At 40.4% G+C, this 25496-nt stretch overlaps 1 protein-coding gene and 1 long non-coding RNA gene across 3 annotated transcripts in view; both read right to left on the reverse strand.

Annotated features, from left to right (window-relative positions):
* The window catches only part of LOC146490380 (rhomboid-related protein 3-like), a 47854-nt gene extending 26998 nt beyond the window's left edge, over positions 1-20856 (reverse strand). The window contains exons 1-3 of one of the 2 annotated variants that reach the window (XM_085153256.1): positions 20717-20856; positions 19979-20521; positions 19377-19400 (exon numbers count right to left, since the gene is read on the reverse strand). In XM_085153256.1, the coding sequence (XP_085009382.1) occupies positions 19377-19400; positions 19979-20119 (165 nt within the window). In that variant the 5' untranslated portion in view covers positions 20120-20521; positions 20717-20856. The remainder of the gene's footprint in view (positions 1-19376; positions 19401-19978; positions 20522-20716) is intronic. The other variant, XM_085153257.1, reaches the window with a different exon arrangement.
* Positions 5285-17482, reverse strand: LOC146490381 (uncharacterized). The gene is made up of 2 exons (XR_014872781.1): positions 7063-17482; positions 5285-6699 (listed from the first exon to the last, which is right to left on the reverse strand). It is a non-coding gene; the product is annotated as an uncharacterized LOC146490381 (long non-coding RNA).
* Positions 20857-25496: the final 4640 nt, after the last annotated feature.

The following is a 25496-nucleotide window of genomic DNA, read 5'->3' on the forward strand; positions in this document are numbered from 1 at the left end:
TCAAATAAACACTTTACCTCCCGTCTGTGCTTGTGAAAGCATTCACACTGGAGAAAAGCATGTATGGAAACACAATTAAACACACAAACAAAGACACAAACTGGACACGCAAGACAAGACATGGCCAGGAAGAAAGCTTTTACACCACAAGAGCACAAATGTCACTTTTACAGACAAACACATGTGAGCTAATCTGCCAGGAGGCATGGAGAAGTCAAAATTCATGTCAAACACACACATACACCAACAAAGTTATAACAGAGCATCCATGTCACTCAGGCAAAGGGCACAGGCAGGTCAGCGCTGAGACAAAGATGGAGATTAGTGACCTTTTCTCCCCAAACCTCCCCTTTACAACGAGGTGAGAACCCTTCATTATAGCCAGGCCAAACCCTCTATCAAACGTCCCTTCAGTGCTCAACACATTCAGCAGCTCCTCACAGGATAAGAAGGGGAACAAAAAGTGGGGAGAAACATTTGTTTAATGAGCCATTCCCCAGGCTGTCTTTCTCTCGCATTCATTCCTCTCTTTTGCTACAGGCCTGCCCTCAGGTCAGCTCTCCCCAAAACACAATCAAATCCCTGCACCACTGATGGCAGCGGTTCCATTCACCACAGAGATTTATGATCTATAATAGCTGGCAAATGGACCCGAGCTTGGGCTGCCCCAAGGGGAGGCCCCAGACTTATTTTCTTTAAATCTCAGAAAGAAAAGGAGGGAAAGGGTGAGCTGCGAGAGGCTGGGGGTGAGGATGGTGGAGTTAATCTGGCTCTCAGAAACATTTTCAAGGTAGCCATCTGGGCCGGGTGGGATTTTTGAAACTGTCTGTCAATCTTAAACAAGAATTTCTCCCTTAATAGAAGAAACACACTGCATGCAAAAGGACATGTTACACCAGTATACAGAACCCTTCATTTGCTCTTTGGGGGCCACTCTGTAAGCAGGAGCTTTTATTAATCAGCTACAATCAGGCAGCCAGCCAGTTAGCTGTCTCCTGATCCTTGGCAATAGTGGAAAGTCCCATTCGGGCACCCTCAACTTCATAATCCTATTCCCATAATCCTTAGAACTCAGCGAGCAAGAGACAATCCCCACTCTCTCCATGGTCGACTCCCCTTTCCTTTTAAGGCAGAAGAAGAAGGGAGTTCTTTCAACCCACATTACTCGAGTTTCAAAAAAACAAAAAACAGAAAAAGTAGTTCAAGGGTTTTAAGATGTGAGGCAGTTATGTTGCATTCATACAGCAACCAAAGACCTCACAATCAAGTTTTTACAGGAAGTGTAGGTTATTATATAATTGTTTTCCAAAAAAAACCCCATATCTGACTTCTTTCAGGTTTTTTTGTCCTTTTACGTAAATATTTGAGAATAGTTGAGAATCATACTAACATTTTCAAATAGAAACAAAATGCAACACATAAAGCTAAGTCGATCCCCATTGACTCCCATGTTCAGATGTGAAAACGTCTTCAGCTTCAACAACAGCATTAAAAATACATCCTACACTGGGTGAGAGGTCTCGATTGTCTTTGTGATGCTAGTGACTTTGAAGCTTTTTAACTGAATTATTGAAGTCTTTGTTGCAGTTTAGGTGAGTAAAATTCAGGTATTTTATTAGTGCATTACTCGTCACTAAATGCACCATGCAGTTTATGGATGCAGCTTGCTAAACATGCATGCTAGCCTTAGGCCTCAGACTTTCTGGTAACCGCAAGTCACTAAGGATAAATGTGAATTCTTACTAGCAGTTTCTGGATGAAACTGATATATAGTGCTGCAGTGCAAACCTTCTTCCTGCGGTCATTAGAAGACTATGGTGGCCTACGATTTGCGTTGAAGATGGTGACTGGGCTGAAAACAAATGGCAACTGCTCTGTGAAACACATAACACAAACTGGAAACAGAAACAATTCGCCTTCAAAAAGCTGCCCCCAATATGTTGGTTGCAGCTGTAAGACAACTTTTACTTTGAAGACAAACTTTTTAAATTTCTGGCTTCTGTTGTACTTTTACAAGTTTCACTTCAACTCAGGGACCATCCACAGATCAGTCCATGCAAGCTACATGTGAAAGTGGCAATCTGCTAATGACCAAAGCAACTGCAAGGAGGTTTTTGGTGCAACATCCCCTTTGTGACTGGTTTTATCTGGAAAACAGCAAGCAACCATCAGCAACCAGTTGAGAAATACACATTATTCTCCGGCTGCTCTGTAGGCTTGTATGACAGGGGTCTTCATTGAGGTAATCAGGGTGACATGTTACTCGGGACCCTTAAAATAGCAACATGGCAGCGGCCAAAAAAAAAAAAGTTGAAGTTTTAAAATTGGAAATCCAGAAAACAGTGGCTAATGATGGCTACTTCTATCATTTATATACAGTCTATATTTGTAGTTAGGTGCTTGAACACAAACAAAATGACTTTAGCTACCAAAATAAAAGAGCATATTTCACTAAACACTATATCTGGTTAGCTGCTTGAAATAAGTTATAAATCAGAGTTAGCTAGGTAACAGATATGATTAATAACAGCTCCATAACTCCATTTTGCAGATACCGGATTGATGAAGATGCTTCAGCTTAAATTGCAGACATACAACATCACTGGCATTTTGAGATCCCACTTGTCACTGAGTAACAAAATAGTTGCTGTATATTTGGCATACCAAATTTCCTGATCCAACACCTTCATCTCTTCCTTTTCATCTCATGGATCTTATGACCAGCTATATACATTTTAGGGGTTTTTTTGTGCCAAACTAAGTTGACTCTTTCCTGACCTTTTCTTGCATCTTCATAAAGTTCTGAAGAAAAGTAAGCAAAAGAGTCAGTTTGACACTTTTTCTGTTCCCAGTCTGAGTTGAATCACCAATGCTGCCACAATATCCTCACTGAAGAATAAGAAAGAGTCGAAATAATAAGATCCATGCACAGATTTCATTAGAGTACACAAGCACACACACACACACATACTGTTGTGTGTGCACATGTTTGCTCTGTTGTGTCCACACTGTCTTGTGCCTGCATTGTTCTGTTCTGTCTGGTGTTGCACTGTCTTTGTTTTGTTTTTTTGCAATTTTTGCACATTGCACTTTATGTAATCCTGTGTTGACTGTCTGTTATATGTCATATGTGATTGCACACACATAAATCCCTCATTAAAAAGTGAAGTTTATTTCAGAAAGACTGTTGTAAAAATAATAAATATGGATTCTCGTTCCACCTGAAATTGAACTGTAAGTTATCATAACCTTGGCAGTTTTTCCCCTGAAGGAGATAAGCGTTATCACAATGACAACTTCAGTGTCAGACTCTGACAGGCACTCTGATGAGCCACTATGTCTGCAAATGTGGGTTCAGCAAACCCAGTGACGACCATAAGAATACCCCACCTGCTTCTGTAACTCTGAGAAGATTTCTACTAAACACTGCAACAGAGGAGACAAGGTGACGGTGTTGTCACAGAACAGGCCCTGTTTTCACACTCAGCATGTTAATGCTGAGTGTGAAAACAGGGCCTGTTCGTTTGATCTGATTCCAAGTAAACAGAGCGACTGCACCAAAATGCATTAAGGATGCGCTGTGATCACTACAGCCACATTTGGAGGTGACACAACCACATAAAAACGCAAATACCCCACTGGGCTGGCAAAGGATTAGGGATGGATTTACAGGCTGAGAATCTTCCATTATCAATGCTGTGAAATGAATCTTCTCTCACTTAATGTCAGGTTACAGCAATTCCCTCTTATGTTATCCTTACGGTTAGTGTCAGCACTCAAGACAGCACTACGAGACCAAGTGGATATACAAAAGATTTTGAGATTGCAATAAATGAGGTTTTTACTGCCTCACAGCACAAAAGTGATCGCAACAAATCTGGACAGAGTAATAAGCTGAAAGCTGAGTAACATTCATTCTGACTACAACATATCAAATTCAGATTTTTTACACGAACGGAGCTAACTTTAGATCCACTGACTAATTATTGAGGTAAGCTGAACACAAACACATTACAACTACAAAAAAAGCAACGTTGAAGATCCACCAATACTATTTATTTCTTTTAAAAGCTTTTCAATCCATATCTAGAAATATCTGCTCTTTGCATGTTTTCTATTGTTGAAGGTTGATTCTGCTCGATTTACAATAGTAAAAGCTATATGAAAATTTCTATGTTGCCTATTATCTATTTGAAAAGCCTCTGTTATCTCAACCTCTGACCACTGTGTATCCTTACACATAAAAAGCCTGTTTAAGGATGTTCCCCCATGCTAACAATTATTTGAGAGATTGTATCTCAGTCAGCCAAAATATAGTCCCTATTCAGTGACATAATGTGACCAATCTATATTAAATACTGTTTGGTTAACAGTGTAATTTTACTGTGTTTCATCTAACAGTTATAATAATCAGTCATGACATTTCCCAGTTTTTAGCACAGCAGTAATTCCCGTCCTCAATTTGCCTTAAATGAGAATTACTAAGCTGAAAATTAGCTCCCTACAGTGAGTTCAACAGATATTAAATTAAACAACACACTAAGACTCAGTGTTGGTAAATTCTCCACAGATAGGGAAATGTTAGGATCAAATGCAGTAAGCTTTATTAGTCCTTTATGTTCTTGACTGGCGGGTTTTTATTCAGGGTGTGTCTAATAGCCAAAGTTCAGTCATTCATTAATTTTACCGTCATGTGAAAAATACAGTTGGTCCAGGACATTGTAGCCCTGTGGAAAAAGCAAGTACGCCCCATAGTTCAATAGCTTGTAAAAACACTTTTAGCAGCAACAAGTTGAAATAGTCATTTTCTGCATGACTTCATCGGTATCTCACATAACTGCATAACAGGTTTAGTCCCCTGTTCTTTACAATGGTGCTTTAATAATTCAATAATTTAAATGGTGGAGATTTACAATCATTTGTTTATGAAAAGATCCAACCACAGGCTGAAGTCTGGACGTTGACTGAGTCATCGCAGCTCCTTGATGCTTTTCCCTTTCAGCTATTCTGTTGTAGAATTGTTGTTGTGCTTGGGATCCCTGTCCTGTTGCGTGGTCCAATTTGGACCAAAATTTTGTAAAACTATGGCAAACAGTTTTGAATAATATTTATGGACGGGGTATTTTGTTTTTGCAGTCCCCAGTGCTGAACAACATAGGCTATTCTCTTTGAGGAGTACAAAATATATTTTGTCTAAAAACAGTTACGCCTGTCCAACCATGAGAAAAAGGGAATCAAAGTATCTTCTCTGAAGCTCATGCTTCATAGTAAGCACAGCTGAAAAACTACTGAAATTTTTATCATCAGTGGGAACAACTCCATCTATGACCTAATTTCATGTCCCTGTATTTTACTATGGGCCTTTATTGCAAAATTACATGCAGGACGTCTGGATTATGTTTTATAACCTGAATGATTCAGTGTTTATCTTATTTGCCCCTTTATGAACAGACGCCACTGCAGCAGTCAGCAGTATCAATGCTAATAATCAAAAGGATGCTAGGATTCAGTAAACATCAAATCAATGGCTGCAGATCCTGTTTGTCTAATTTTGTGTTGCATGCTGTGATGTGGTTTTGCCCTTGGCACTGTTAGCCACTTCAGCACTTTGGCCCGGCTGGCAGGCTTTGGCAGTGATGCCCTGTAAGACGACACAGGGGAGACAGGATGGTATCTGTGTGAAAGCTAAGCACTGTCACTCACCTTGGACATTTGCTGAGCCTGCTGGGCTGGCCCAGGATGTCTGAGAGTTACTGACCCATCCTCTCACCCAAACAAATCAAGCGGTTATGTTGATATAAAAGAGCTTTTATATAAAATATAAAAGCTCCAAAATCTCTAATAACCCCACTAATATTTAACGTTTACTCTCAGACGCATAACAACTTTTTCTCTAACAAAATTATGTTTTAGTGTGTAAAACCTCTTTTCATTTTTTAAGGTTATATAGAGTTCAGCAGAAAAACTCAAATCACTACATAATAGCCTATTAAAAAGCCAGTTATTCCCTTCTTTTAGTGTAAGATAGTCCAAATGCACTTTGTACACTTTTATTACTACCCATGCAATTTCAACATATCTCAGTTTTTTTGTAACTTTTTTTGATATTCATTGTAATTGCTTTGCAAAGAAACACCGATGTCATGAATCACATAAAAACATCAGGAAGCTTTTCACAGACCCTCTCTCCTGATGTGATCCATTCTTACAAACAGTCTGACACAACAGCTCCTGGTCCAAGATACAACGAAAAGCTCCAAAGTTTTGCCTTTCTTATCTGCAATATTCAAACTTTTGAATAAAACCCATCCAAAGTTACAAGCATTTTCTTCAATTTGACTTTCTTCTTGAAATCTAAAACTGCCAACATTCAAAACTCCTCTGGCTTACTCCGAAACTGTATACAAAAGATGGACGAAGCCATTATGATGTCATCCGTTGGTGGATGATATCCCAGAGTGAACCTCATGCTGAGCATTTTCATCACCGTCATCTTGATGTGCATAATCTTAAAGTACCGCCATTCACCAGGATGACACCCTAAGGCATACCCTTCATGGGGGTTTTATTGGTCAATGGAAACCCTAATTTACAAAACAAACATATGCTGCATGTATTCAGTATGACTTGAAACTTTGGCCGAAGCCTTCCCCAAAGATTTCCAGACAGCTATACTTATCTTTTCAACCCTAGCCCTTCCTGTTAAAAGGGAGTTTTTCCTTCCCACTGTCGCCAAAGTGCTTGCTCATAGGGGGTCATATGATTGTTGGGCTTTTCTCTGTATCTATGAAGCGCCTTGAGGCGACATTTGTTGTGATTTGGCGCTATATAAATGAAATTGAATTGAATTGAATTTTATTATTTGCTTCGAGCCCTGTGTACAGGAGCTGCATGCTAAAAGATCTTTTGTTAAAAGGGTTGGCGTAATAAGCAAATGCTTCAGCCAATACCTTTTGATTAGCCTTGTCTCATGCTTTCTTGCTTTGTGGTAAATCTTTGTTCTGTCTTCACTGAGATATTTGAATGCTAATCAATAAAAAAACATATCACTTCAACTTCAACTTCATTAGCGACACTTTTTAGACCCAGAAGCTATGTGCATTTTCTTACTTTTACAGTGAGCTATGTATTATTACATTACGTTATAGGTATAACATCAAACACGGCAATAAATAAATGCAAGGGAACCTTATATACTTGAAAATAAAATAAGAAAGCAGTAAGGAAACAGTAGGATGGGGCTAAGTATCAGTATCACGTATCACTTTCTCTAGGGACACCATTATCATTGTGCTGTCACCAAATACCAACATTTCTAATAAAACACGCAGTCAGAGAATTCTCCACTAATGTGACCTACTGGAGTCCCACGCACACACACACACACACACACACACACTGACAGCAAAACGCAGCTGCTAAAAATATTTTCTTATTTACTTATTTACTTGGATGCCACGATGTATCAATTGCTACAAAATCAGTGCAATACCATCGTTACTGTGGGTAATGTGTGATGATATTATCATATCAATCGTGACTCTATGATTACCCACATTAGTAAACAGTAAACATCTCTCTCCCTTTCTTGAAGCCAGCTTCCTGATCTTGAAACTGGGGCAGGCACCGAGTCTGAGGGAAGTCGCTTGTCTGCCTAATTTATTTAACCAATCTTGATGTGGCAGACAGAGGAACCTGATGTGAGGGCTGCAGAGAGAACAACTGCTCTGCAAAAAGTTATAATGAAGCGTCCAGGCCCACAGTCCACAGTCCACAGTCCACCTGTACCGTGTCAAGTAAATTGTTTATATTCTTCTAAGTGCGTTATTAAGTAAAGTGACACCAGTTTGGGGGTTATATACAGTCTGCTTCTGGAAAGTTGTCATGTGAACACAAACCAGAGAAGCCACTGAGCACAGACAAAAGAGAGAATGGACACATTTTCTGTTCATTTTTAAAGTGGTGTTGAGCAACAGTTCTTCAGGCTTTCTGGAGGTCTTGTATGTTTTGGAGGGGTTTTTGGACATTGGCTGCTTGGCTGCAGTGTTTATGTTTCTTATATGTGTCTATACATAGAAAAGAATCAGTTTCAAATTGTGTCTGTACACATTTTACTGCTAGCAGCCTGTAAAAGATAAATAAGTAAATAGATAATAATCAAAATTTGTTCCCATTTCTTTAGCAGAACTTGTGAAAAATATGAGAGACAAATAGAATCACGTGACCTCAGAGCTGGTACGACAGTGAGTGTCTACAGCTTGGAGCTGCATTTCACACAGTGGTATTGGGACTGGTGTTAGTGTGAAAACTGATGGAAATACGGAGATAGAAAAGTGTCTTCAGATTTTGATTTACCCTGAATTATCATCTGGAAAGGTTCTGATTGGCAACAGCTTCATTTTTCAACAAAAGCAGTAAAAGCATACCTGGATAGGTAGCACTATCAGCCAACATCCAAAGCATTTAATGTCCTTCAGGAAGCCTGGAGAACTACTCCTGAAGACTACTTAAAGAAACAAAGAGAGTTCAGGCTGCGCTGAAGAATAAAGGTGGTCACACCAATTATTAACTTGCAAGCTCATTAGAACTGAACAAACTTAGTTTTTGCCTTCTATACTATATTTTAATGTATGTGTGCAGATATTTCAATAAATAACTGTATCTACTTTCCATTTTCCTATAAAAAATATAAAGAAATGTCAGGTACTGTATACTGTACGCACATGTATCTATCTTCTCAGCTATGTCACCACCCATGATGTTTAAAGCATACTTTCCATGAAAGTATGCAGACATGTGAAAGTGTTTAATCACTAAGCTTCTAAAGATTTTCATACCAAATATTGACTTTCAAGCCTATTAGAATTGAACAAACTCTGCTTTTGCCTTATGTGCTATATTTCCATGTATTTTTGGACATGTTTCAATAACATATTGCACCTATTACACCTTTAATCAAGAAATTCAGATTTTTTTCACAGTACTGTTCTGTTTTTATGACAAATGTATGGATGAAAAATGCCCCTAAACTAAGAAAAAAGTTTTAGTAAATTTAGAGAAGTAAATCCAGAAAAATGCAATCTGAGCTCACCACCTAAAGTTTTACTGTGGGCGTAAAAAAATAAAAAAGCAGCAAAAAAAAAAATGCCATTACCTTTCAATTATGCATTTTTCCTCTTGTCTGCACAACAGTCTGTCATGACTGCAAACTCTCCGGAGAGACAAGGAGGTGTGGGAATAAACAAGGAGTCGCTGGAGAAGCACTTTGTTAGAACAGCGCTTCACGGACAGCTGAGCACATAGTGAGACAAAGTGATCTGAAAGCCAACAAACAATTTAGAGTTCAAACTCAGCAAATACAGCCAGCATTATGAATCCAGCACATGGGCCTAAACATCTGCGGTAGCAGTTGTCAGCTTTCGTTTGAGGTGGTTGTCAATGTGCCATCTGTCTTAGTGAGCACTAAACGCTTCTTCTACTGGGAGAAGAGAGGGGAATGAAAGAGTTGGCTCAGCTGAACACTCAGTCAGAAACATTCCTTAATGGGAAGTGCTTGACTGAAGAGGCAGAAATCAGAGCACTGAAACACACAGACAGGTATACACAGCAAACACAGGGTTATTGTACCTGTGTCAACACCACACCTGCAAGGCTTCATTGTGGACCTGCATGGTCTATGGCATAGGAATGTGTCCTAAAATTGTGGTTTTCTTGATATCTCACTGGGGGGAACATCCACACAACATCTCTAAACTGAGAAAAAGGGAGTCATTTTGTATTTCATGCGCCACAAGTTTCAAGAACTCCTAAGCTTACAAGTGTGCCACACATGTAAACACACACGCACACAGCTGCTAGTTGCTGTAATGTGTAATGGGTCATGACCAGATCTGTCAACAGCTCTGCAACCTGTGGAAAGACCTGTTGATACAATGAGGAACGAATGGACCTGCAATGTGTCTTTGATCCCCTGGAGGATCAGAGTGATGACCTGCAAGAAGGAAACTGGACTCTGTTAAACAGTGATCCTGCACTGGTACGTTGAAATAGACGAAGAAAGTAAACTAGCTGTCATCTGTGGAAGAATGAGCAAGATTTTTACAGCTTTTAATTTCTTCATGTGACTACTTCTGTAACTCATATTGTATATCATCAATACCTACAAAGAAAAAGTGAATATTGAGTGTTCAAATGTATCCTCTTATCTAAATGAGTTTTTGCCATCTTACATTTGTGACTTTGGAACATCTCTACATCTGATTGGTTTGGACAAAATGGTTCACACTTAGTGTCTTGAACGATACAAATGTAAGGGCATATATAAAGTAAATAAGAGAATAAGTATATTTTATTACATTTGTTTCTCCGTGCATGATCAACTTTAAACGACAACAGGTGAAACAACTGTAGGCAACGCAAAGTGGATGATCCTGAGTTAAGCCCGTCCACTTGATGAGTGGGATTCACTCATCAAGCATCACTTTGTCGCTGATGGTTGATCACTAGTGGACATTCCTGTAGGTAACCCTCTCATTTATTTACTACCTTGTCATATGTCAATGAGTGCTATCCTGCGCTCTCAATCATTTGCCTCAACATTGAGAAAAGTTTACATTGGACCCGCCCAGTTTGCAGTTATTTCGCCCATCCTCTCTTGAAGTCATTGAATGTAACTGAGTTCCTGTGTGGACAGGGCTTTAAACGTTTCTCAACTTTAAAGTGAGATATAGAAAATAACTACCAATAATCGTAAAGGACTGTACACCTACAGCAGCCTCATGGCTACAGGTAACCCATCCCACAAAGCTCCTGGTGCACAGTCTTTATGCTGATGTTAATGAAAGAGGATATGTGGAATGCTGCAGTTACTGAGTCAGCAGAGCATTCATGACTCTTACATACTAAGCACCTCAACATACCTCACTCGGAAACCCTGTTCTTGACTTTATAAAATCGGCCACTTCTCAGCTGAGCTGAGATCTATTTCTTTCAGTGGAATTGCCCTCCTGAGCACTGGCATGTCTTGTTGATGATCTATTATGCGTGTTGATACTTGAGTTGTGCTTTCTGTTTAGTAAAAGTGAATAATGATTCATGAGTTAACCTGACTTGACGACTCCATCTTTTTTATATATGCTATGTTCCACACTGCATTAATATCAGTTATAGTTGATCATGAAATATCTATGACAACTGGACCAAAAACACCTGAATTCAAAGATTAAGAGGTGCAACCCAATACTTTTGGCCATAAAGTGTAGAGCAACCTCAAGCCTAGAAGCTACCAGTTGTCAGCAACAAAGCGATGTACATTGAGCAAAGTGCTTCCTTTGCGATTGCCCCTTAAATCTGGTTTTCAAACCTAAAAAACAGAACTTTTGAAATCTCACACCTTAGATTGGCTTTATTTATGGGTGAAAATAAGCTTTGGTTATTTTTTTCTCACTAAAACCTTTTGCAGCATGCCTGCTAATTGGCTGTCTTGAAAAAGACAGATCTATCTATTTTCTTCTATAATTTTCAAGGTTGTATTTCTGTTTGATAATTATAAAAAGCAAATCCTTTTGGCACTTTTGTTCAAAAAGCAAATAAAAGATGACAGCAAAACATGCTTGTGTAAAGCAGGAGAGGACAAAACAAGTCTGGATACCTGAGACTAAACAAAGTAAGCAAATGTGTTTGTTTGATGTCCGAACATTGGCTGATAGGTAGATCTTGTTATTATGATTTGTTATGATGAATAAATATGGAGAAAAGGAGAATTTGGAGAATTCTTTTCATGCTGCAACATGAAAAGATTTTTTTTTCCACATATAAATCGTGTTTGCAGGTTAAGCTGGCTTTCGGGAGCACACTGGATGTGCTTTGCCCTATGCAAAGCCCAGTGGCTTAACAGGACCACAACAATCAAACAGTCATTTTGTGTAGCTTAAGCCAGAGCCTGCGGGCTGACTGCAGGCAGCCTACAAGCGTAACATTGAGCAATAAAGGATCCAGAGTTTATGTCATGCTGGCACATACAGCACAGAGCGGGACCAAGCTTTTCTCTTAAAATTAAACTCTTCTGTTTTAACCATCAGAGCTAACTAAACCATCCCAACATTGATAAGTGGTGTTGAGAAATGCCACCGCATTAATGGTTAAAAACAGTGCAAAAATGACAAGTTACCAAAAAAGCCATCATTCAGGAACAAACTAGAACCCAGTTTCAGCCAAAACTCTCACAATCTCACAGCTAGAGAGACTACAACGTGATCTTCCAGACAAAAAATAGCTTATTGTGAGCTGTGTCAGCAGTGACATAGACACGCACTCGGCTCACAATCACAATATATGTAGCCTTGCTGAAAACAATACCTCTGGCTCCTTTATCAGCCACTGATTTGATGTTTTTTGTCTGTAGCCCTTCAGTTTTTGCCTGTTATTGTATCATTGATGAGCTAGTGCATGGTGATGTGTGGATCTGTGAACTGAGCTAATGGAAAGAGATTAAATAAAAGCACTGATGAGCAGACAGAGACTGAAGCCTTGTCACATCTGCAGTGTCATCCACTTAACTCTGATGGCAAATCGCATTTCAGAAGAACGAGACAAGAGACAGAGAGGTAATAAGTGAGATGAAAGAGAACGTAGAAAGCAGACCAGTCAGGGATGATTTGTGAAGAAGCCCCATCAGAATGTACGCACTGACATTGGTCCTAAAAGGCAATAGGCATACCCCGCCTTCTTCACTGCCCTCCCTTGACTTCTAGTAATGGATTTACATTCTCAGGCCCAGTGTGTACAAAACTACTAGATGCACATGCATACAAACACACGGCATATGGAGGTTGCCAAATTACTGAGCCATTCAGCTATCAAAAGAGACACCTCGGATTCATGCCGCTGCTGTGTTTTGCACACTATAGCCAATTACAAATAAACCGGTGCATCGTCTATCTCTCATTTACAGATCGACAGACAAGGCGGCTATTTTTACCTCTGCATAAAAGCAGAAACTGTTTTCACACTCCGCCAACTGGAACTGTGCCTTTCATTAAGGAAATCTATTTAGAGCTGAGCAGGGGAGCGGCAAAGGAGTGGGGGAAAGATGAGCACTGATTAAATCTTTCAATGAAAATGTTTGAGGCTCTCTCTGTTATTTCATCACCGCACAGGCCAGGCGCTTTGCAATAAAATGAGGCAGAGTGTATTTTGCTTTCAGGATCCTGAATCAAGACAACACACTTCAAAAAGTGTTTGTCGTTGGCTCATCTCCAGGACTCAGCTGGTGTCAATCACATGTGTGCCGTTGGATGAGCAGGTCAGCAAACTGTGACCTCGCCATCTGTGTATGTGTCAGAGGCAATTAGCCTCATAAACACATCAGGATACTAAAAATAATGTGGATAAAAGAGAGAAACACTAATAAATAAATTTATATACAGAAAGTAATTAGAAGCTAATTGATATCAAGGACATAAAAGGTACAAATACAGGGAAAAAAACGCCTGTCCTGGAAATATTTTGGTCAAACATCTAACATCTGATCTAGTCTCAGATTTCTTGAAAATGGGGAGCGGCAAAGGTCCTTATGATTTATCCTTTAAAGTCTGCGGGTGCCATTCTTTGAAATGATGCATGCCTTACCCTCTTCAAACACAATACCTAACTACCACTAGATTCACTCACTGCTGTTCATGATCTCATTGTCTAAACCTCCTTCTGTTTTTAGTGTAAGTAAAACTGACGGGGCGTGTCGAGACATCCTCTCCCTGCATGCACCGCTAATAGCAGCTGAGGCTTCCCAGTTGGCTTTCCATTAAGTGCCAGTCAACTGGGTGGTGGACCATTCGCTCATTTACTCAGACAACATGATATTCTTGTTTCCTGTGGTGTCCATTGTTTCAGATTAAGTGGCAACAGAGTTGCTAAATATCACCTTTATGATTTTTGCTTGATAACTTCTTTATCTGCATACTAGAATTAGGTGACCCCGTGTTTGAATGTTACTTAACACTAATTATAAGATATGTGTGTCTGTGCATTGCACCCATACAATTTATGAATGCAGCTCACTAACCAAGTTTAATTCCACCCTCTCATCCAAATGTGGTAAGTTCTGGCATCCAAAAAAACGACAGCATTGGCGGCCAAAACATTAAAGTTGAGCCAGAGCCCAAATCCAGTATATGATGCCATGGAGGCTACGCCCACAAAGTTCGTGGTTTCCCCTCTATCAGTCATGCTTGACATCTTTTATAATATACGGGTCATGAGGAAGGAGGCACTAACTAGCAGCTTACAGGAAAATATACACTGATGTGCAAAAGTATTGAGCCAGACTAATTTATTTGGATTTTGCTACCATGTAGTCAGACTTGCTTGTCATTTTTTATTGTTGCTGAGCAATAATTCTCCACACTTTCCTGAAGTTTTTCTTTTGACATATCCACTTCTTTACTTATGTTCAAGTCCAATCCCTATACCTGGGCATTTTCACTGTTAAATCACTTTACACTGAGCTGTGAATCATTGAAGCACAAAAAAGGAACCTAAATCAAGGGATGAACCTTTTTTCCAGACTTAACAGACAACTTAGCGAAGAACCAATCTCTGTGTATTTAGGTATTTCGTTATTTGCAGCATGTCGCTAAAACACAAAATGTGTTCCAATTATTTAGCTGAATCTATTTTTTTAAAATTCCAAAAATAACATCATCTGATCCTTTTTCTTCACTAAAAACATGATTATTGAAGAGCTATTGATCAATATTTTTGTGTGCCGCGTGTCACTAAATAATTTGAGGAAACTGGCCATGTGAAGGTGAAAAAAAGACACTACAGAAGATGAGCAGTATCTTCAAGCCACATCCAAAAGAAAAAACAGCAAGAAAAAATAATAATAACAATCCAACAAAGACCTTGCTAGAGTTGACCCTTCAGTTGATCCATCTATGGTTCACTGAAGCCTCATCAGAAATGGTCCCAAATGAAGGATGGCTGTCAAGAATGCATTCTTAAGGAAGTGAAACAGGGAGAAAAGGCTGAGGGATGCCAAATGACACACAAATTGGACTGAAAATCACTGGTAACAGGTCTTATGGAGTGATGAATCCAAGTTTGACATTTTTGGTTCAAATAATCAGAGGTCAGGAGAGAAGCCCAACAGTGAGAGTCTACAGCCATCTGGAAAACACGGTGAAGGCTCGTTCATTTTAGACAGTGGTGTTGGGGATCTTTTGAAAATTGATGGATTTATGAATTCGGATTTGACCAAATGCAACACCATCTGTAAACAGTGTGATTGGCAATGGCTTCATCTTTGGGCACAATGATTCCAAACGAACTGCCAGTGCAGTAAAAACATACCTGGACAGAAAAGCACACAATGGAACAATATCAGTCATTGATTGGCCTCCCCGGAGCTGTGACCTCTCCGGGATCATCTTTACAGAAAATGTGAAAGAAAAAAGGCAGCCAACATCCAAAGAAGAGCTTTGAATCTCCTTCAGGAGGCCTGGATAACTGTTCCTGAAGACTACTTCCAGAAATAAGAAGAGTTCAGGCTGTGATGAAGAATAAAGGCAGCCATACCACATACTAATTTCAAGCTCATTAGAACTGAACAAACGTTGTTTTTTCCTCACGTTTTGATAAATAACTGTATCTACTTCCCATTTTCCGGGAAGAATAAAAAGAAATGACATGTACTGTATACTGTATCTCCCCATCTAGACAACCTTCCTAAAAGAACTATAAGACATTGATTTATGTGGCTCCAGTCAGTTGTTTTGGGATTTTCTTTGCCACCAACCATGAAGTTAAAAGGGAAACACTTTCACGGAAAGTATGCAGACATGTGAAAGTGTTTAATCACTAAGCTCCTGTGGGCGCATGCCTGGGGGATTTTCGAAGTGGCATTGGGAGCATGCTGTCAACACAAAGGCATCTGTGGACACACTTATGGATTGCACATAAACAAACACACACACACACAGAATCAAAGATGTGTTAGTATTCACTGACAATTTATGAGAATTGACAAACAATCCTGTTGTGCGTCTTCAGTCGAGAGTTATCTAAAGAGAAGTTTCTAAAGAAGAGAAAGACAATCTATGGTTTGTATATATCCTGCCTTTACAGGTGCTTCATCTCATTTGAGCTGAGCCACGTCACAATCAGTACATCTGGAGACTTCTACTATCAGCAATCGCAAACGCAGATATAGTCCCAGCCCCGGTGAATAATAACTTTGAATCTTTGCTGTGTGTACATAGCTCTTCACAATCAAGATTGTAAGAAAATCACCATCTAGGTCAAGACAGCTAAAGGAGAAAGAAGCTTTTTAGACACTTTTTGTTTTACCAGCGGGATGAAAAAGAAATCTTTAGTGCTCCCAGTCACACATAAAAAGCCATCTGATGTGCCTTCCCTGGCTGCACAAAACAAATGTGTTTCCTCCATTTTACTGTGTGATTTAAACATGCTTAATATAGTTTAGCAAATAAATCCTAGATATAAACTGGATTGATTAAATCCACAGAAATCTTCCAAAAAAAAGAAAAGAAAGAAACATCATTATCTGAGCTTTGGTGTGCAAATCAGTCAGGGTAGAAAGAAGAATCTGTAAAGGGCCCTTTCTTTTTCTTCTGATGACATGTGCTGTGTGTAATCACGCTACAATGACTGCAGCCTTTTCAGATTTGTGTGTCTAGAGGACAAACAGAGGCTGGGACACTTTGATTATGAGGGAGAGCGAGGGCAGTGCAGCTGCTGTCCGCGCTAACAGCATCTCCTCTGCTTCATTAGATATCGCCTGTGTCTGTGTTCAGTCTCGATGTTTGTTTCAGGCGATGGGAAACATGAATCAAAGCATTCTGAGGTTTGCTCTCTTGCTTCCTGTGTGCAGAGAAAGAAAGCACTTATACAGCAACAAAATCCTCTCCGGGGACTGGAGAGAGGAGTGAGGGGGAAACAGAGCAACGCAGCACTTTGAATCCTGTCCCCAATGGTCTGAAATCCAGAAATGATAGCTGTATGTACAGAGTCACGTGGGAGCTGGTAAAATTGATAGGATGGCAAAGGGTTGGGTTTTTTTTTTTTTACACAGCTCAAACTGCTTTAAAGAGTTGGGAGCAAAGCCAAAGAGTGAGGCTGAAAAGAATGAGAGAAAACGATCCTGTAGTTCTTTGCTGTGCAAACATCACTGAGAGAGATGACAGGATAAAATGTGCGCTGTTGAGAACATACAGAGGTGTCAGGACTGATTAACAGAAATGATGCATCATTGTCCTCAACTTTAGACGTTGTATTTTTAGCTGATTTGTAACATCTAGTTATTAGAAGGTGAGATTTTCATTCGTGAGACATTTTCAAGTTTACATACTGGGATATCTTTTAAAGAAACAAATGTATACAACCTGTCAGCCAAGAAAAACTGCTCTTTTTTGTTTAGAATCGACAGATGTTCTCAGCTGTCCTCAAATACGATGATAATATGTTATAACGTGAAGAAAGGATTTTGTTACCTGTACTTGATTGACCTCTTACCGGTCAGTCCACTAAGTCATGACTTTTCTTTGTTTTGAAAACTTGTTTGGTGACCTGTTGCATGTCACACCCCTCTCTTCTCTTGTTCCACATCTCTGAACCATACATATTTCTATTCATTCACATCTTATATTTGCCAAATAAAGTATCCAACACATGAAACTAGACTTCCACACATACAGATGAACTTTGAAATGTGTATCTTTACATTAGACTCATAAATCTTTGGATCTTGCTCTTTGTTTTTCAGTAGCTTTCATCTTTTGTTCCACATGCAGTAACACGGGCTGCCAGGGTGGATTAAAAGCCTTCTTTCCTGGTCTTCAGTGGCCCATCATTTCTCTTGTCGCTTCACAGAAGCTGGGGGTCCCCGAGGTCAGCCCCTTGACAAATGGACCAACTCATTGTGTGAACCAAGAAGGAAAGGAGACTGAAAGAGTGAAAGGATATTTGTTGCTACCACGGTGAGTAGAGACCCTGCCATTTGCTTTTTTCTGACCGACGCCCACTTGAGGAAACTCCAAGCTGTGCAGCACACATAGAGACAGTGGCTTGAGAGGCCCACTTAATGCCTGTCCACAGAATATGCGCCATCACTTACACACACACACCATAATCCCACGGGACCTCTGTCTCCCCCTTAAAAGTGAGGCTGACACGAGCCTCAGTCTCAACCCTAAAAATCCCAGCTGACCACTGCACTCACGCGCACACACAGACACGCACATAAATATGCACACAATTCCCCACATGAGAAAGTGGGGGGCCCTATGCCGAGCAGGTGATGCAGTAGTCGCACACACTGCAAGCTGTGTGGGCATAAGTGTGCGTGTGTTTGCGTGATAGAGGGGGGCTCGTTTGCCGTCTGTCAGTCCTGTCAGACCTGCTGCTTGCATGATCAGCCAGTCGCTGTTTCTCTTCTCCTGGGGTTTCTCGGTTGTGTGTCTCTGTGCATGTGTGTGTGCATGGTGGCATGTGTTTTCTTACAAGACTGCTCTGACTCACAGATCAACCCATCCAGGATCGTGTATCATCCTAATTGTATCACTGGAGCCGATATCAGTTAATGACACACCCACCACAGCCCCCACTTCTCCACGAGTTTGGTTTGACAGGGATTCGACCTGGTTACACGTTATGCCGTCATACCCAGCGAGCGAAGGATTTAAAGCTGCACTAGGCAAGATTTTGATCTGAAAATATATTTATTGACTCATCCTAATTCATAAACTGGGACTGGAGGGAAAAAAGACTCAGGATTCAAGTCAATTAACCCCATGAAACTCTGATGCTACTTTTTTATGGAACTGATCAAAGTTTAGCAGTATTTTGAAACTATAAAAAGTATTAAGTAAGCACTTGTGATAGCTGAACAGAAAATATTTGCATCATATTTCTAATATCTAAATGGTTTTTTTGTTGTTTTCGTATGTCATTTCCTTTACCAGTTTGCAAAATCCCCCAGCGCAGGTTTAAATCACTTCTGTTAGTGATTAAGCCACTGTTACAGCACATTTACAATGATAAGGTCATGATCCATGGGCAATTCACACTAAAGCGCACTAAATATGGAGTTTTTAATATTAAATATTGTTGCCTCTGGTGCAATCCTGCAATCCTGATCTTGCTAAATCTTTCCTATGTTTCATGACCTTTAAGCAAGACAATGCCGATTTTAACAGATTAATATATCTGTGTTGCTTGGAGCGGATAATAAAGATTAAGACATAGGTCACCAACAGTTCACACACAGATGAGCACCTTCAGAGACAACACAGTTCCACAATGAGTGAAACATGCATATGAAAAGTCAAGCCTAAAGGACTAAAGGTTGTGATACATACCTTGTCAAACAGAGACTTCCATTGCTGAGACAAGTAAAAAGAGAAAAAGATAGAGCGTGTGAAGCAATGAATAAGAGGAATAGATGGGAAGAAAAATAAACTCAGAAACAGGTACCAGACAGGAGGGAAGCACCTGTTTGATAATGATGAATATCGGCCAAAAGGGCTTCCTTCACTATGCGCATTTGCCATAATTGCAGTCTTGCGATCACATGCAGCTATTATCTGATCATTACGGTCAATGAGCCGCAGCAAAAGATAACAAGGTACCAAAAGTGTGCCTCGTTATGTGTAAAAGGTAGTATGCTGTGTGCGTGTGTCTTTGGAAAAAGATGAAGCAAAGTGCTGGGTGCTTTTACTAACTCGGCTCTCAAAAGAATAAACAGTATTTTAAATTCCATCTCGTGTCTTTGTAAAACGCTTGTTTTTGTCAGTTGTGCCACTGAATTATGGACAAATGGCTTTCTGAAATTAATTTTAGAGGGACTGTGTTTAACTTCGCTCAAAGAAAATGAAGCTGAAGGTCCTGATTCGTAACTGTGAAAATGTCAAAAGGTTACAGGGGTCATGTGTTCACTTGACGCCACATTGTGTAGACCTACTTCTTCTGGAGCCACTGGGATGACTTCGGTACTTTCCAAAACCTCGATCTCCTCGCCTTCTGCGTTGGCCGCCACCGCCGGAGAGATGTTCACCGGCGCCTCCCGGGTTCCGCCTGTCATTCTCAGGCTGCTCTTCTCCATACACCCACGGAGAGCAGCGATGCGGTCCTTAGGAACGACTCCACATGCTGTAGTTTAAAATCCCATGCTCCCGCCGCAATGAATTAAACGTGTGCGCACTCCGGTTATGCCCGACGCACTTTCACATAGACAGAGCAAGCAAAGCTTCATCCGCAAGGGAAAAGTTGACGTCTGACAGTTTAGTAAAAGCCAGTTAGGGGATAAAAGAAGTATCCATACAGTGTCACACAATTTGTCAATACATCGTTAGTCAGCAGTGACAAAAGGTTTTAAGAGGTGGAGATGAGTCTTTCCGCGAAAAGAGGCGACGATCCAAGTTTGCGATGCTGGGGACGCACATTGGCAGAGCGAGTCTTCTCACTTCGAGAGGTGCGACGCAGCAGCGGCAGAACGCAGATCCAACTGAAAAAAAATAATTACATCATCAGTAGTGACAACAACATGAAACCCAGAAAAGGGATGACGACATCGACCTATGAAGTCTTGTATGGCGTCTCCGGGCAGAGGTAAAAGTCTACTTCAGAAGCGTGGGCACATGGCACACTGGGAGAGAAGTTCAGTTAGGTGCCAGCTTCTTTTTGTGGTGCGTCACGTTACCTGGCACGCTGTTTTCTGCCGGTCGACGGCGCAGAGCGGGAAAGGCCGTCTGGTTTCTCCACCGTGCGCCGTGCAAGAAACCTCAAGCGCGGGCGGGGGGCACAAACCGACCGCCTCAGACGGGATGGTTGGATCAGCTCCAGGAGGACGCCGCGACTCTGCTCCATCCGCATACGTCCTTCCAGGCACAGAGGGAGTGAAGAAGAGAGGGAAGGTGGGGGCGGAGAGATAAGGGAAGGGAGGGAGAAAGGAGAGATTTGGCCGGCGGTGAGGAGGGATCACCAGCCACTGCCTCTCGGGGGTTTCGAGGAACTCCGGCTCCCTGAGCGAGCAGCTGGCTGTCGCTGGCTGTTGCTGGCTCGTGGGGTTTAGGTTGATTTGTGCACGATCGTAACGACTTGTGTTCTTCATCTTTACTGCTTAAGTGTGACCATATGGAATACAACATGCTCATTTTTTTTTTGTATTGTTTGTGGAAAAGTCTTGTTTTAAAAGACTTTTGTAGCTGTCGAGCACAGCTGTACCAACAAGCCTCGCCCCATCCACCCAACAATTAGAACATGCACTTGTCCTAATCTCTTCCCTCCCAGTAAAACATTAAGGAAGCAGATGGTTTATTTAGGAAAACACGATAACATTACTAAGCAAAGAATACTTCTGGAGCAGGCAGGTGTTTGTTCTTAAGCAATTTGCTCCCAAAATATAAATGTTAAGCATAAATTATCCGCGCCAAAGCTGAAAATTACTCTTAAAAATGATGGAGAATACCAGAGGGAATCACTGCATTGTAATCCACTATGTGTTTTGTTTTCCGTGCACACACTGGTGAAGAAATTCATAAAGTTACGTTTATGACACTTAAAATTTCCTAAGGGAGGACCCTCGCTTAATGTCCCACCATATGCTCAAATAAAAACATAGTATATTGGTTCAACATTTCCCTGTTAATATTTGCAGCTAGAGTGAGCATTTAACGTTTGGTCTGATCCAACTCATCTAAAAAGTCCATTCATTTAACTTATTTTTATAGCACAAAATTACTGTAAAAGTCTACATTCACGATTTTATTTCAAGGTAAAGATTCCAAAAAAATCTCGAAGACAAACCCAACACAACAGTAAGCAAGACTTGGCATACAGCTCTATTGTGCTATAAACACTAATTAATTATGCCCCAAAAAACAGCATGCAAAATCGCTTCAGTCTAAAAGCGGGAAGGAGGGAGTGTCCAAAGCTATAAATTCCGATTTATATAGAGGGATATAAAATGTCCCCTCCGGCCCGCAGCTACAAAAAGCAGGGGCCCCACCTCAGACAAACACATACCCAATTACCTGAGGAGACATCAAACAAACATAATAGTTGGGTGGAAGCCATGTATGAGGAGAAATTATGTGGTCTGCAGTGTGTGGGTTGATCAGTATCCATCAAGTAAACCTCCCCCAGGTACTTCGTGTTCGCATTACCATGGTAACCATATGACCAGTTGATATTTCTAACCCTGGGGGTCTCTCCCTGACTTCCACACAACAACGTGGGATTAAAGCTGAACTTTGTCATGTTGCTTAAAAAAGGAGGGAAACAGAATACGTAGTCAAAGGTCACCAGACCCAGTGTTGAGATTCTGTATTCTTATTTTGTGCTTTTTGTGCACTGGAGAGAAAAAAGTTTAATGACAGTTTTTTGAAGTTACTGTAGGTTGCACAAATAATTCACTCTTCATTACCTCACATGACCATCTCCGTGCAGGTGAAGCAGATACAGGAGCGACACCTTACGATCTGATTTGCACTTCTATTTATATCCTGAAGCAGAAACACAGCCCCAGATTATCACACTACCACCACCATGTTTAACTTTATGATGTTCTTTTTATGAAGCAGGATTTGTCTCTTCAGTCTACAGAATATTTTCTAAAAGCCTTGGGAATCATCAAAACATTTTATGGGTTTTTTTTTTTTACAAATCTGAGATGAACGTTTGTGCTCTTTTTGGTCACTTGTCATTTATCCATATTGGATCTCTCCCATGGATGTGCACTTTCTCTCTTGTTGCTAAATTGTTGAACACTGAACTGAGGCAAGTGAGGCCTGCAGTTCTTTAGATGTTGTTCTGGTCATTGAGTCTCTGTTGTTGTCATTGTCGTAGGATGGCCACTGCTGGGAAGCTTCACTACTTCACAAAGGTTCACAAAGTTTGGATAATGGCTGTCTGTGTGGTTTGCTGGAGTCCCAAAGCCTTATAAAACTGAGTTTGAAACGCTTTTTTAGATGGATTGATGTCAATGACTTTGATTCTCAGCTGTTTCTTTAGATTGTGGCATGATGTGCTGCTTTTTGAGATCTTTTACCTGCTTCACTTTGTCAGAAAGATTCTAATTAGGCTCAGTGTGGCTAATGAAATTAAAGTCAGCTTTCAAACAAACATGCATAATCACAGTTAATTGTGGGAAATTTCTTTTTCACACAAGGCTGACGACGCCTTGAATTGTGACAAATATGCAAAAATCAAGAAGGTGGTAACTTCTTTTTCATGACACCCTGTCTTACTGTAAAGCTATAAAACCAGGCATAAAATCGTAAAAGACACCAGAGAACCGGCAAACTTATTGTCTCAACAGCTGCAGACAGCCCAGAAATTTCCATTTAAAACAAGTACAAAACCAGCTTTGAGGTGGCGTTCACAGGTCATGTGTTAACATCAGCTGAAGAGCTGTAACCCAAGAGACAGAGAGAAAGGACAGAGGTGATGAGGAAAGAGAGTGTGAAGAAGAAACAGAGAGAGACAAGATGTTTGGTTAGAAAAACACCTGCCATGTGGGGGAACTTAGCTCATCTATGAAGACCTGAACTGTATCACTTTCTTTTCGCATCCGTGTAGCTCAGGGCTGTTTGCAGGCACCGACTGCTCTTTATTAACACCATTCCTGATGGTGTGAAAGTGTTCATTTGCACTGAAATTAAAGTGACTGAGTGAATCAGTGATGGACTCATTGATTGTTAATTATTTAAATGTTGTTTTTCTTCTCTCCATTTTTATATTTTGTAATTTATTTATTATTTGTTTGTGTATTTTGCATATCCCATACTTGCAGTAACAGATGCTGACTAAGTTTAATTAGGTTAAGTGTTTAAAAAGGTTCCATTATTGATTAGTTTTAGCTACTATGACCACTGTCTGCTGTAGAAAACACTATTTTAATTTAACTTCATATTATCTGTTGCTATAACTAGTCTGCTATTTAAAATGTATACAAGCACATTAATTTTAGCTATAGACATTTGAACTAATGGCAGAAGTTAGCTCACTCATTTCAGTAGGAGACATCACAGCTAGCGAGTAAGAAGTAAGGCTGTTATTCTAAGCAAAGACAGGTTTTCTCACGATTCAGTTTCTCAGAGACCAATAACTGGCGCTCTCTGCAGAAGCCGCAGCAGACAAAAAGACAGCACATCGAGCTTTGTTCACAGAGACATAGAAAAGTACCTTTGAAGATGAGACACCAACCAGAAAAAAGCAGTCAAAAGAAGGCTGCCTCAAAGTAGTCTCTAAAGACAAGTAGTGATTTCTAAGTTTCCCTTTAAATGGAGTTTAAATTTTTCAGTGGGCTAAGTTATGCCAACATTTCACAGTGGATGACTGGGGGAATAACTAATGAAGCACACAGCATGAGATATTGCTGTGTATTGTGAAATTAATCCTGTGGGGTTCAGTCATCTGCAATGGATCAAATTCACCAAGAAGCTCTACTTCATTATTTAGAAACTTCCAGCATCCTCTGGTTTCTGTCCTTATGCAGTTTATGACGCAAAACACATCTCAAAGGATTTATACATTTTCCAGAGGTCTGGAAGATCACTTCAGAAGTTCAGCGTCTCTTATTTAATAAATCTAGGATAAATTATGGTTCAGTTTGAGCCTCTTCGGGGATGTAGAGAGATGCTACTTTAACACAGTACTGGGTCCCACTTTAAAACATTTTGGGAGATAAAGCCCTCCACCACAATCCTCATGAAGTTATTCCATCCATCCCATCCATCCATTCACTTATCCTTTTCAGGGTCGCAGGGGGCGCTGGAGCCTATCCCAGCTGTCATAGGGCGAGAGGCAGGGTACACCCTGGACAGGTCGCCAGTCTGTCGCAGGGCCAACACACAGGGACAGACAACCATTCGCACTCACATTCACTCCTAGTGGCAATTTGGATTATCCAATTAACCTATTCCCACAAGATGCATGTCTTTGGACAGTGGGAGGAAGCCGGAGTACCCGGAGGGAACCCACGCAAACACGGGGAGAACATGCAAACTCCACACAGAAAGACCCCAGCCTGATGGTGGAATTGAACTCAGGACCTTCTTGCTGTGCGGCAACAGTGCTAACCACCGTGCCACCGTGCCACATGAAGTTATTCCAAATAGTTAAAAAAAATACGCAATTTTTTTTTTACCAAAGTCAGTCCAAATCAAAAAGCCTGCAGAGATTTTTCATTATTATAATTTTGCTAAATTACAAATGAGTCAGAATGATGAGCACTAATTCTAACTTGTATTTTACTGCAAAGAATGAGTTGTTCTCAATTTAAGGAGAGGAACACTTGCTGAAGAGCAAAACTGGATTTAATAAGCCAAGACATTATCTCGATAACCGCAACACCGTAGTGGAACAATAATGTACAATATAATTTTATCCAGAAGTGTGTAATATTCCTTAGGCTTGGAATTTTATAGATATATATATACATATATATATACATATATATATATACACATATACATATA

This window comes from Neolamprologus multifasciatus, unplaced genomic scaffold (genome assembly GCF_963576455.1).
Source record: "Neolamprologus multifasciatus unplaced genomic scaffold, fNeoMul1.2 chr06_unloc_1, whole genome shotgun sequence".
NCBI lineage: Eukaryota > Metazoa > Chordata > Actinopteri > Cichliformes > Cichlidae > Neolamprologus > Neolamprologus multifasciatus.